Source organism: Podarcis gaigeae (assembly GCF_964106915.1).
Source record: "Podarcis gaigeae genome assembly, chromosome: 2".
Taxonomy (NCBI): domain Eukaryota; kingdom Metazoa; phylum Chordata; class Lepidosauria; order Squamata; family Lacertidae; genus Podarcis; species Podarcis gaigeae.
Genome location: NC_139679.1, coordinates 40,048,567 through 40,061,929, shown reverse-complemented (window position 1 = coordinate 40,061,929; position 13,363 = coordinate 40,048,567). Strand labels below are relative to the sequence as shown.

At 43.8% G+C, this 13,363-nt stretch overlaps 2 protein-coding genes across 7 annotated transcripts in view; both read right to left on the bottom strand.

Moving 5' to 3' along the window:
* TBCD (tubulin folding cofactor D) overlaps window positions 1-948 on the bottom strand; it is a 121,596-nt gene extending 120,648 nt beyond the window's left edge. The window contains exon 1 of one of the 4 annotated variants that reach the window (XM_083725803.1): window positions 842-948. The gene's annotated coding sequence lies outside the window, so the exon portion shown is untranslated. Of the gene's footprint in view, window positions 1-750 lie in introns of all 4 variants that reach the window. The other 3 variants (XM_083725802.1, XM_083725801.1, XM_083725804.1) reach the window with 3 other exon arrangements.
* A 1,174-nt stretch (window positions 949-2,122) lies between these two features.
* Window positions 2,123-12,939, bottom strand: FN3K (fructosamine 3 kinase). 3 transcript variants are annotated; one of them, XM_083725938.1, is made up of 6 exons: window positions 12,539-12,939; window positions 11,446-11,597; window positions 10,514-10,605; window positions 9,599-9,681; window positions 7,322-7,444; window positions 2,123-4,554 (listed from the first exon to the last, which is right to left on the bottom strand). In XM_083725938.1, exons 1-6 carry the CDS (start codon window positions 12,677-12,679, stop codon window positions 4,216-4,218), a joined length of 930 nt encoding a protein of 309 aa, XP_083582064.1. In that variant the 5' UTR covers window positions 12,680-12,939; the 3' UTR covers window positions 2,123-4,215. The 3 variants fall into 3 exon arrangements, with proteins under 3 accessions (XP_083582064.1, XP_083582066.1, XP_083582065.1); XM_083725940.1 differs by having other exon boundaries at window positions 12,573-12,721; XM_083725939.1 differs by lacking the exon at window positions 12,539-12,939 and adding an exon at window positions 12,247-12,466.
* Between the last annotated feature and the right edge of the window lie 424 nt (window positions 12,940-13,363).

Sequence of the window (13,363 nt, the reverse complement as noted above, 5' to 3'; positions counted from 1 at the left end):
TGCCTTGCATGATGGAGGCAATCCAAGTGCACATAAGAGAACTGCACTTAAGCTCAATTATTTTCAGTGGGCTTAAATCTGTGCTGGCCTGTGTCCTTTCTTTCCCCATAGAAAAATAACGGGACAGTGTATAAAAGGGATTTCCTTCCCTTGCTATATACATCTCTTGTTCCACACGCAATTTAACAACAGCCCGTTCTCCCATCTCTTCCAAATCCTATCCGCTTCCATAGGATACATTTCTATCTTGACAGGGATGGAAAGAAGGTTAGTTCAGCTTTTAAAATATAAATAAGGCCTTGATGCAGTATAGCTGTATGCACGCCATGAGGATTGTTCGTGAATGCACTGTTCCTTTGCAAATAAAAATGTATAGCGATTGAAGCTGCGTTCAAGCCCAGCTACACCCCTGAACCTGGAATCCTTCCCTTTAACCCCCGACCTATTACCAGGGCTTTTGTTGCCATACTGAAAGAGAGTTAATACTGTGCATTCGTTTTTCAGGGCTGAGGCAGGGGAAAGCACTTCGCATGAACTCAAAAGCATGAGAATTCCGCCTTTTGCCGCCTTAATTGAGGTGCAAGGCTGAGGCTGAGGGCGGTTTTTTAACATTTGCAGCCGAGCCGCGCACCGCCCTCCTTCCCCGGGGCCTGGCGTCCAAGACACCCCCCCGGGCGACCGTATCGCGAGAGAGCCTCTTCCCGTTTCCCAAGGCGGCTCGCCATCTCGTCCTGAAGGCCCTGGCCCTACCCGCGCCTCGCCCAGGCTCCTGCGAACCACGGAAAGCCCCGAGCCAAGCTCAGCGCCTCTCCCACAACAGCTCGCTGCTTGCAAGATTTACCTTTCGTCGTTGGCGCCTGCGCTCAGAAGAGGCCTCTCCACGTACGGCTCCTCGCGCGGGACAGAAGGGCTCGGTGGACGTCCGCGCCTGGGCTGCGAAAAGAGGAGGAGCCCGGCAGCAGAGGGAGGGCGGGCGAGGAAGGGGAAAGGGGATTGGCTGGGAAGGAGGAAAGCGCCCGGCTGTGTGCCTTTTCTCTTTCTGTGGCAGGGACGGGATGTAGGTGTTTTTTTTTTTCTGGTGGAGCTACATCGCGGGAAAGTCTTGCTTTAAACGCCAAGGCAAAGAAGAGCTGCTTGCCCTGGGCTGTGCAGGAGGCGTTTCCTTGGATGCTAGAGCGCTGGTTATAAACCGCGAAATAATAACAATAATAATAATAAGAGTCTGTAAAAAGCATAAAAGGTGCATGAGCCGCCCTGGGAGTTTTTAAAACAGATGTGCAGGATATAAATGTGCCGGATTGGAAGCACTGTTGAGGTGCAGGAAACGAAGACCCCGCAGTAGAACGACATTGTCATTTATTGTTGTTGATCGCATAACCTTTGCAGCAAAAACAACGGTGAAAAAGGAAAACAATAAAAAAATACTGCCAGTCATAATCATGTACCACAGATCTGAAAATGACCTCAGACTTCTAATCCATCGAAATCACAATTCCCGGTGAAAGTCCAGTTTCTTGAGGTTAGCAGGCGGGAAAAAGAAATCAGTGTTTGGATAGGTGTTGACTGTTTCAGTAATAAAAATCCCTGCATTGGTGTGTGTCTGTTATGTCCTTTTTTCCAAAACTAATAAAATCATGCCTTATCTGGCCAAAAATATCTATTTACTTGTTCTCTAAGGAACCGGGTCGTTTGCATCATTACCAATGCTAAGAATCACATTTTGTGGTACTCAATTGTAGCTCCTTTCAGATCTTTACAGTGCTTAACTAATGTAAACCATACTGCCATCAGGTGTCCTGCAGGTCCCTATGCTTATCTGTAAACAGATTTGAGACTATTGTTTCCATGTTTTTTATCCTGCTTATCCTCCAAGAAACTCAGGACAATATGCATCATTCTCTTCCCACACCACTTTTCATCTACAGAACAACCCTGAGATATAGATATGTTGATTGGCTTGAGATCACCCATAAAGTGAGCTTCATGGCTAGAGAAAGGATGGTTTGGTTGCAATCTGCAATTGTCAATGGTGAGGGGAAACATGCTCATAATTATTTTTCCAGTCTCACAACTACGTTGAACCCACTCTCACTTATTTGCTGATGGCAATTATAGTTACAAATTCTGTGTGCAATGACAACATTTTATTTGGATTGCATATTACATACATAGTAAGTGTAGCACAGCAATTTTCATTCAAATTCTGTATACTTAAACAGTGAGCTTGCTAAGCCTTCGATCACTTGACAGCTTTAATTTCCACTTTCCTATCATAAATGAGGATTGCTCAAACATTCCATTTAACCCAGAATGATGATTCTCACACTATCACAAAACTGAAAAATTTTACTTTAAAATTCTACATGCTACATGTCCTGTGCTATGAAAATGCACATCATGGGTAAAGCATGCCAAACAATGATACCTAAAGTTTATTTCAGTACATGCATACCTCATTTTATTGCACATCGCAGATACAGTATTGCTCTTTTAAAAAATTAGGAAGCAACCCCCTGCTGCCATCAACCCTCTTCTGGCCAGGATAATGGAGCGGCTAGGACTGGAGCTGGGTTTCTCCCCTCCCACCCATGCAGCCAAGGGGGAGGGGCTGGGTCAATAGACTACACTATAGTGAAAAGGTAACTTTTCACAGGGAAACAAACAAAAAAGTGACTCACTTTATTGCAATATTCGCTTTATTGTGGTGGGCTGGAACCGAACCAGCAATATCTCTGAGGTATGCCTGTTCTCACTTACTTTCTTTATTATTTCACTATGTACAATAACCAGGGCAGACAACCCTAACAGTAAAACAAAATAAGCATGCTTTGAAATACTTCTAACATGTTTCAGTCACTTGCAGTTGTATGTAAGGAATGCAATTTATTGACCCAATCCTTTTAACATTTATGAGTTTATCCGTGTAATGCAATCCTATTTTTTAATTCAGCAGTAACTCCCACTGTGTTTGGTGATACTGGATTCCAGTTCCCATTAGACCCAGCCAGCACAGCTAGTGATCAAGGATGATGGAAGTTGTAGTTCAGCACCCTCTGGAAGGCCACAGTGGGTTCCCCATCACTGTTGTCAACCTGCAGCCTTATCCGTATTAAACTGGTTTTTAAAAAGGAAGAAGAAATTAGTGTTATAGTACTAGGACTACAGCTGCAGTGTTGGCAATCTGCTGGCTCCTGAAAACATACCTGTTTAGGCAAGGATTCCCTTGAATTAAAGTTGATATTTTATTGCTTTAACTGTTTTCTGTTTAATTATTTGTTTTGTTGTCTATTTTAATCACGAATGTACCGAGGGCCTTCTTGGTAGTGGTGCCCACCCTGGAGAACACTCTCTCACCAGATGTCAAGGAAATAAACAACTATCTGACTTTTAGAAGACATCTGAAGGCAGCCCTGTTTAGTGAAGTTTTTAATGTTTGATGTTTTCTTGTGTTTTTAATATCCTGTTGGAAGCCACCCAGAGTGGCTGGGGAGGCCCTGCCAGATGGGCGGGGTATTAATAATAATAATAATAATAATAATAATAATAATAATAATAATAATAAATGTTGTTATTTATTTTAAACTGTTCGAGCAAGGGAGTCATTACATCCACACAAGCTGGTGTACATGTTTACATGGGCTCTCAGGTTTGCAGTCTTTGTTGATATCCAGTTGTGACATCCCACTTGCCCAACAGTCTTCCATTTGTGCAAATGGAATGACTCCATCATTCTCCCCTCCCCCACCCTTCTGCTCCTGTGTCCCCACAAAATAAAGTTGTGTGACCCTCCTGAGCAGAGTAAAGAATGCAGGAGGAAGGAGAGGAAGGAGAATAACATCACATCCACTGGCACAGAGACTAGATCTTCTCCACTGCATTTCTGCAAATGCTGTTTTTTAAATCTACTATTCTGGAACTCTCATTTATCCTGCTTGTACACTTTGCTACAGAGTTCACTCCCTGGAACAACAAACAGCACACAGTTTTCCTACCTTATCAAAGTGGTCATTAATATGCTGGTTGACAGTTAAGAGAATGCAAAAAATACAAAACCACTGCAAGCATTTTGTGAGGAATTAAATGTGTACAAATGTCACCTTAGCTCTTGCCTTTTGTAACTTTCAGGTGACTTCCCATCCTCTTTAAAACATTGTAGCAGATGTTGTTCTAACATCAAACAGGAGATCACTTACTCAGGATGACCATGTTTGAGGGTTACTTTAAAAGCTTTCGCATAACATTAAGAGTGGGCCCCCGGTATCCTGTCCCAAAATGGTTCCAGTGGTTAATATAGTTAAATAGCTGGTAAAGTTTGTTGCGCTTTTCAAAGCCTGGAGCTTTGGGGATTTTGCTGTGATAAGCAGAGAAGAAAGAACTGCTAAAGCCACCAAACATCATAGAAATTGCAAGTTCAAATTCTGAATGACCATAGAAACAAGCAGGGTCAAAAAGAATTGGTCCGGAGTCATCTTCAGCTACATTTCCTGCCCACAGGTCCCCATGTAGGAGGGCAGGAATTATCTCCAGATCACAAAACATCTCCGGAATCTTTGGCTGTAAAAAAGCATAAACAAAAAACCTTTAAAACTGTCTAAGGAAAAGAAGTAGAACATTGCTTAATAAGACAAATATAAGGCCTTAAAACATATAAATCAGAATGTATATGAAGTCCTGAATGTTGTGTCTTTTTATTTGCTTTTAGCATAATTTTTACATTTTATATATACTATGAGTTTTGCTGTTTTGAATAACATGATTTAACCTATCACTATGATTGCCTGATGGATTACAGTGGTACCTTGGGTTAAGTACTTAATTCGTTCCGGAGGTACATACTTAACCTGAAACTGTTCTTAACCTGAAGCACCACTTTAGCTAATGGGGCCTCCTGCTGCTGCCGCGCCGCCAGAGCACAATTTCTGTTCTGATCCTGAAGCACTATTTCTGGGTTAGCGGAGTCTGTAACCTGAAGAGTATGTAACCTGAAGCGTATGTAACCAGAGGTACCACTGTAATGGGTAATGACCGGGATATTTTTCTTGATGAATTGGGAATCTATCACCTGACTTTGGAATGTGACACTGATCAGAGCTAGGGGTAGTGGCAGAAAAATGTGGCGTAAGAATTTAGAATCAGAAGGTCAACAGCTCTGCTTTTAGCTGAATTAGAAGCAGCTGAGAGGGAGCCTGCAGTGGGCCAAGAAATCCCTCTTGAGAATCCACTACTGGATCATCAGTTTTCCTGCATCCTGTAGGATTGCCTATTTGCCTCCAACATGCTCTGCTTTCATTGAGCAAGCATAAAGACCTTATGGTGTCTTTGTAATATTTATTTTATATACAAATATACAACAAATATTGCAAAGACACCATAAGGTCTTTATGCTTGCTCAGTGAAAGAAAATAAAACCTTGCAATGGAAAATCCATGGAATTCTCACCACTAGTGAAAATGGGGAGCAAATATCAATGCGTTTTTGTTAGCCTCCCTAATGGAATGAGCAATAATTAATTAACTAATTAATTATACTTTTATTGTCATTGTACAACCTGTGTACAATGAAATTAAACGAGCCTCCCTCTCCCCCCCCAATCTCTTATCAAACAACACACCACCTTGCAAGTCAATTTCATTATGTTATTTTCCGTTCAACAGCCTAACAGCCCACAGATAGAAGCTATTTTTTAGCCTGTTGGTACAGCTGATTATACTTCTATATTTCCTGCCTGAGCGTAGAAGATTAAAGAGGTGATGGCCGGGGTGTGGGTCGTCCCTGAGAATTTTTCTCTCTCTCCTAAGGCAACGATCCCTTGCGATGTCATCTAGCGGACTCAAGGGACAGCGCATGATATCATGTGCTGTTTTCACCACCCTCTGTAGAGACTTTCTGTCCGTGGCTGTCAGGCCAGCAGACCACACTGTAATACAATATGAAAGGACACTTTCTATTGTGGACCAGTAAAAAGAGTTCATCAATTGTTGTTCAACATTATTCTTTCGCAAGACCCTGAGGAAATGGAGTCTCTGTTGGGCCTTTCTGACCATCTGAGTTATGTTAATTTTCCAAGTGAGGTCCTCACTAAGGTAAACTCCCAGGAATTTAAAGGAGGAGACTCTCTCCATACAGCCCCCCACCGATATACAACGGGGCAGGTTCCCCTCTCTTCCTCTGGAAGTCCAACACCATCCCCTTTGTCTTACTAATATTTAGGTGCAAGTTATTCTCTAAGCACCATGTAGATACTTTTTGAACCTCCCCCTTGTACCCTGTTTCATCTTCGCCTGCAATTAGGCCCATTATGGTAGAGAAGAAATACATTTAAATAAACCAGGCCCCAACTAAAGAAACATGGCAAGAAAAATTGACGGACTATGCAGAACTGGCAAAACTGACATATAAGCTACGGGACAAGGATAACTATGACTTTAAAGATGAATGGGAACCCTTTACAAAGTATTTGAAGACACAATAAAGTGAACTGGACTCCTTGGCAGGTTTTGAATAAACATTCACAAACTTTTTATTGGTAATAATCAGCTAAATAGTTTGAGGATCTATACAACTTTGTAACATGCAGAAAACAGCAGTCTCAGAGAAACCAAAGACTGGAACTGAGGGAAGTCGGGGGGGGGGTTGTGTGGGAGGGTGGGGGGAGGGAGGGAGGGAAAATTGGGAAAAAACAAGGATGGTATGCTTTTGGATAATTTATTTTAATTTTGAATAATAAATTATTCATTTATAAATTATAAATTTTGAAAAATAAAAATAAAAAAATAAACCAGCCCCCCCACTCATTCTTCTATTACAACAAATTTGGAAACAGGGCCACACAAATACAATAAAAGTTAATACAGTCATGTGTGAATGCAATTCTAAATTATGAAAACGGCAGGGAACAGGGGTTTGAGGTAGAGGATCCCAATGGAGACCGTGGGTTTTAAGTCCAGCAAAGTTTAGGCCCATCCTTCTGGGAAACTTGGCTCAGCCCTGGCTTGTATCTACTTGAAAGATGGTCCAAGATTTAAATAAACAAAACCCCACTGGCATGCTAGTCAAGCTCCAAAAGTTCCTGATCCCACAAATGGAACTAAATAATACCATCCTTGATGGCGAGCAGCAGACAAACTAAAGTGCAAATGTATAGACTGGGCACTTGCTTGAGAAAGCAGGCTGGATAGGAAGGAAACCTCACACCTATAGTAAAATCCTGTCAGAGTGAGGTGGCAAGTTGGAGATGCAAGCATGGTTCCAGCTTAGCCTCAGTGCCTTCTCTCTCACTCTCTCTTTCTCATATTGTGGCAGTCTAGCATCTCTCACCTACCTTTAACCGAGACCACAATTCCCTCGCTTCTCTGTCTCCGTAATCTCTCTCAATCAAATCCATTTGGGCTTGGAGACGGTGGCGTATGAAGAAAGTGGGCCAGTCACTTTGCCATTCATTCACCTACAAAGCAAAAATATGCCATGGGGTTGGTCTAGATCAGGGTCTGCAACCTTTAAGACAAAAGGAGCCACTTGGACCCGTTTTCGAAGAAAAAAAACCTGGGAGCCGCAAAACTCGCCATTATAAAAATAACTTTTTTTGTCACTTTTTTATTATTTCTTTGTTTGACCCCTCAGAATTACTCCTCCTCATAGCAATAAACGTTAAATTAACAAGTTACCTTTTTGTGTGTGTGTGTGTTCTTCACTCCCCTTCAAAACAGTGACCAGCGTACATGCCCCTTACAATGTAGCGGGCAGGCGGGCGGGAAGGTGACGTCGGGACGGTGCGTGACTAACGCACGCACCGCCCCCATGCGACGTCACAGCCAGTACAGCGCCGCCACAGTGGGGAGTGTCGGGGCGCACAATGCGCCTCCTCCCCTCGCTAGTATCCGCCCCGGAGCCGCGGCAAAGGTGTAAAAGAGCCACATACGGCTCCGGAGCCGCGGGTTGCAGATCCCTGGTCTAGATCATGGGTAGGCAAACTAAGGCCTGGGGGCTGGATCCGGCCCAATCGCCTTCGAAATCCGGCCCACGGATGGTCCAGGAATCAGCATGTTTTTACATGAGTAGAATGTGCCCTTTCATTTAAAATGCATCTCTGAGTTATTTGTGGGGCCTTCCTGGTGTTTTTACGTACCGTATTTTTCGCTCTATAACACACACCTGACCATAACACGCACGCAGTTTTTAGAGGAGGAAAACAAGAAAAAAATATTCTAAACGAAACAGTGGATGTATGATTTTTGTGGTTCATGCTGTGGCCACAGACATGCGATCTGACGGTGAGTTTGGGGTAGCCCAATGCAAAAATCCTGAGGATCCACGTGGATCCGTGCTTTGTAACCACGTTTTAAGTGGGGAGGGAAGGAAAAACACTCAAGGGACAAGGAGCACACGTGGGGTGTGTGGAGAAGGATGCTGCTAATAATGCAGGAGAGGCTCCTCTCCGGCTTTGCTCCTTTAGAACAAGCAGGCTCTGCTTCTCTCCCTCCTCCCCGGCAAGAAAACCACGATAGTAACCACTCTGAGACAAATCAAGAAAAATTGCGACCAACACTCTCCCCCAACAAGCGCAGTGAGGTCAAAACACACACACACAGAGAGAGAACTGGCCCTAAAGTCGCAGGGCTCTGGGAGAGCGCAGGGGCGCAGGGAGAGTGAATGGAAGCAAGAGAAGGAGAAGGAGCCCTCACACACACACAGACACACAGTGTCAATCCTAAAGTCGCAGGGGCGCTGGGAGAGTGAACGGGAAGCAAGAGAAGGAGAACGATGCCTCACACACACAGAGACACAGAGTGTCAATCCTAAAGTCGCAGGGGCGCGCAGGGGCACTGGGAGAGTGAACGGGAAGCAAGAGAAGGAGAATGATGCCTCACACACAGAGAGACACAGAGTGTCAATCCTAAAGTCGCAGGGGCGCTGGGAGAGTGAACGGGAAGCAAGAGAAGGAGAACGATGCCTCACACACACACAGACACACAGTGTCAATCCTAAAGTTGCAGGGGCGCGCAGGGGCGCAGGGAGAGTGAAGGGGAAGCAGGAGGAGGAGAACGATAGCTCAAGCACACACACACACACACACAGCCCCTACAGTGGCTAATCCAAAATCGGACAGCAAAAAACTGCAGGCAGGGACAGAGAACACGGGGTTGTTTTAAAGCAGCCAACTCCCGCTCTGCTTCTCTCCCTCCTCCCCGGCTCCGCTAGCTGACAGGAGCTGCTTACACCCGCTTTGCTGTTTCAAAGCGAGCCACGGACTGCTCACGACTGCAGCAAATTCCCCCGCCATCTGTAGGCATTCGCTCCATAACACGCACAGACATTTTCCCTTACTTTCTAGGAGAAAAAAACTGCGTGTTATGGAGCGAAATTTACGGTAAGTAGAATGTGTGCTTTTATTTAAAATGCATCTCAGGGGTTACTTGTGGGTTATAGGAATTTGTTCTCCCCCCCCCCCCCAAAAAAAAATATAGTGTGGCCCTCCACAAGTTCTGAGGGACAGTGGACCAGTCCCCTGCTGAAAATGTTTGCTGACGCCTGGTCTAGATGTCTTTAAGGGTCCCTTCCAACTTCTCTTTCTTTTTAATCAATAAAAGGAGGAGCTTACCTGAGCTATATAGCCACAGCAGGTGACAATGTGGAATCCAAACTTATCCACATGATGAGATTCTGTCTGGCCTGCACCTTTCCCTGTTCAACAACAACAAAACTAATCAAAGCAAGGGTGCAAAATGTAAAAGCAGCCAAACCCTCTTGATGCAGAAAGTGGCTACTTTTTGTATCATCATTATATCTGCAAAAGTGTTTTTGACGTTGTAGTACGTGATAAAACCTTAAACTCGAACTAAGCAGCAAATTATTTGTACCACTATCCCTAGCTGCATGCTGTTCAAATTGCTCTTAACACCGTGGTACCTAACAAACACCTCAGTTTTCATCCAGAAAAAAGCCAACAGCTGTGTGCAAGTCCTGCTAATTTAAGAAGCACTTAAGTGCAACAACCAACTTTCTTGGGATGTCACCAACCAAAGTAGGAACTACTATTACAAATTCAGGTAGGTAGCCGTGTTGGTCTGACGCAGTCAAAATATATATATAAAAATAAAAATTTGTCCAGTAGCACCTTAGAGACCAACTAAGTTTGTTCTGGGTATAAGCTTTCGTGTGCATGCACACTTCTTCAGATACACTGAAACAGAAGTCACCAGACCCTTATATATAGTGGGAGGGTGGGGTGGGGTTTTCCTCAGGAGGGTAGTAGTAGATGGGTGATTGACTCAATGGGTATGGTAAACCTGTGGACGACTCTTAAAGACTGCAATTAGACCTACAGGAAAAAGCAAGGGATAGTATGCAGATGATTAGCATATGTAATGAGACAGGAATCCAATATCTCTATAAAGACCAGGTCCCTCCAGTTTTCAGTTGCAATTCAGCAACTTCTCTTTCAGGTCTGTTTCTGCAGTTCTTTTGTAATGATACTATTACAAAGTTATGTTGGTGCATAGAAACTATACTTTACCAACTGTGTTTTCTTCTTTCTTTATTTTTTCTCCAAGTTTTTGGTTGTAAAGGTGAAGATCTGCTACTTGCTCTCCAAGTTTTGCAGAATATCTAGAAGAACAAAGAAACATATCCCAATATTATGTATCAGGAAATTTCAAAACCAGCTTGATTTTATATACAAACCAAACATTTCACATCAACGTATAGAATCAAAGAGTTGGAAGGAACCCCAAGAGTCATTCTAGTCCAATCCTCTGCAATGCAGGAATCTCAGCTAAAGCATCACTACTGTATCTCTAAACAACAGAACCTGGAGTGTCTTTGCATGGCACTCTTGAGGTAACTCAAAGCCAAAACCTTATGGGAATGGCATTAATTTTGTTTTAGGTGCTACATCTACTTTTAATTTTGAGATAAACTGCCAAAGTGGAAGGGCTGCAAACTTCTGAGTGAAAAAAGCCTTACGTAGCTATGACTTGTGCATTGCTGGCCTTTGGATAGCTGTATCCACACTTCAGTCAAGACCAAATAACAAAATCAAACTTTAACATTTTATAGATTTTTTTTAAAGTCCTGTGAAGTCTGAATGCTAGCAGTTGGCCCAGTAAACCTCAGGAGGCCAATCTAGCCAAAACATTCCATATAAGACAGATAACATAGTATGGACATTCTCAGACTTCTGACAGATGCATATAATTGTCAAGATACAGCATACATGTTGCTGAAGCAAGTGAAGAGAGAAGTCCCCCACTGGCATAACTTCACTGAAGGCATCCCATAATGCGATGTGGATGTGCGCTTGTTAATTCCCTTAAATTCACTTCCAGAGACATGTTATTTAAAGACAGTAAAACAGACACTTTTCAGAACTGAGAGACAACAGAGCAGAACTATAAATCCAAGTGGCCAATATTTTAACAAGGGGACAGCCGTGTGGCACTGTCTTACTTGCCGAGACTCTTCATTTTGAGGTACTCCATGGCAAATGCTGCTCCACCTCCTGGAAGATCTATCACTTTAATGGGCTGGGGAACCCGCAGAGTGTTGGTTTGCTGAATAGCTATTAAGCTTGCCATTTCACCCTCAAACATTGTCCTAGCCTGGTCAGAAAGAATAACGTTACTGAGAACACTTATTTGGCTGTGCATTAGGACTATGTGTGCATCAGTTATTTAGATTTGTGTCTTGTCCTACCCCAAGAAAATATATATCTACACACACACACACACACACACAGAGAGAGAGAGAGAGAGAGAGAGAGAGAGAGAGAGAGAGAGAGAAATGTACATGGGGAAAGTATGCCAATGAGAGAATTATTAAGCCTTGTGTACAAAGTGAGATAACATCTGCTGCAGTTTGAATTCATTTGGCTGATCAGCATAACGTTGACCTGAACATTCTCTTTGAATAATCTGCACATTCATTTGCACACCTACGGGGAAATCAGCACAATACAGTAGGCATTTCTCACTTTGGACAAACGAATCTACGTATGTTTATTCTGCTTGATTTCCCACGTCAAAATTCGCACCATAAAAAATGCTTGGAAAGCGCTGAGGCTGGTTAAAGGAGGAGGCAGGTATCCACCACCATACAGGCATGCAGATTACAACATTACATCTAAATGTTTGCAACACAGTATTTCGCTTTGGCTGCAAATTTCTAGAGGCAAAAAACATGGGGCTTTTAGGGCAAGTGCTTTGAAGTTTGGGGCAGCCCCAATTGGATTCTTATTTCAGACATACACACCCGTTAAAATCGCTGCATAGCTATATATCTTCTAAAGATTACACTCGATGATCCAGCTATAGAAAACTTATCGCGCCCCCTGTGCAGTCAAGAGTTGGAAACTCTTTTCGAACGAGTTTGATTGTGGCGCAGATTGGAATACAGACCTCTCCCCAGAATTCGCCCAACATACGAGCTTTCAACTAGCCAATCACCGTCTGTTGCCAAGTTACGCCCCCCTCCCAGTCTCCCCTCATCCCCAACTGCAGCCATATATTAGTATTTAGGGAGCTCTATCAATATCGCCGTGAACCTGAGGCTTGTTGTTGATTTTAACGAACACTCGCCCGTGGTCGGTTTCATAGCTCTGCCCTTGGCTTATGCACCCTCCTCCCGAGCTCCCAAATGCCTTCAGCACGGTGGTTTTCAGTTCGGATTTCAGCAGTTTTTCCATGGCTCTGAAATGCTGGCCGCGGCCGCTGCGCGCCTTCCCTCCGCCTGCAGCTTTATATGGGTCTCAGCAGCCTTTGCGGCGAAAGGCAAGCGGAGCTGACGCGAAGCAAGCGGGGCGGGCGGGCGGGTGGAGGGGGATGCACAATATGAATAAGCGAGGAGAGAAATTCGGGGATATTATTCTGCAAAATGCTGTTCTCATCTACAAGGGGTAACCGTGCAATAAAGCAAATTAAATAACATTAAATTTGCTGCAATCCAACGGAGTCGGCCGGCCTACTTTCCGAGGCCTTCCGACGCTGCCCTGAGAGCTTCTGGTATTTGTAGTTCGTCAGCTTGATTTGGACTGACTCCCCCCTGCTTTGGACTGACTCCCCCCCCCCCCCGCGCACTCCGTCCCCCTCCCTTATGCTCACACGGGCACTAGAGAGATAGCATTTTAAAAACAAGCCACTAGATGGAGCGCGCCTCAATTTTAACCCATCGAGTCACATTTTACAGACTGCGGCTGGGGATTACAGCAACGAGATGGGATAAAAAGGACATTAAAAAAAACCCAGTGAGAATTAGGCTGGGACATTTCAAAGCTGTTTTTGTAAACAACGCAAAAACCGGCTTTTGCATTTCCTCCTGCAGCTATAATTTCCCAAACTTATTCTGGTTAGGCAGGCTGCATACCTAAAAT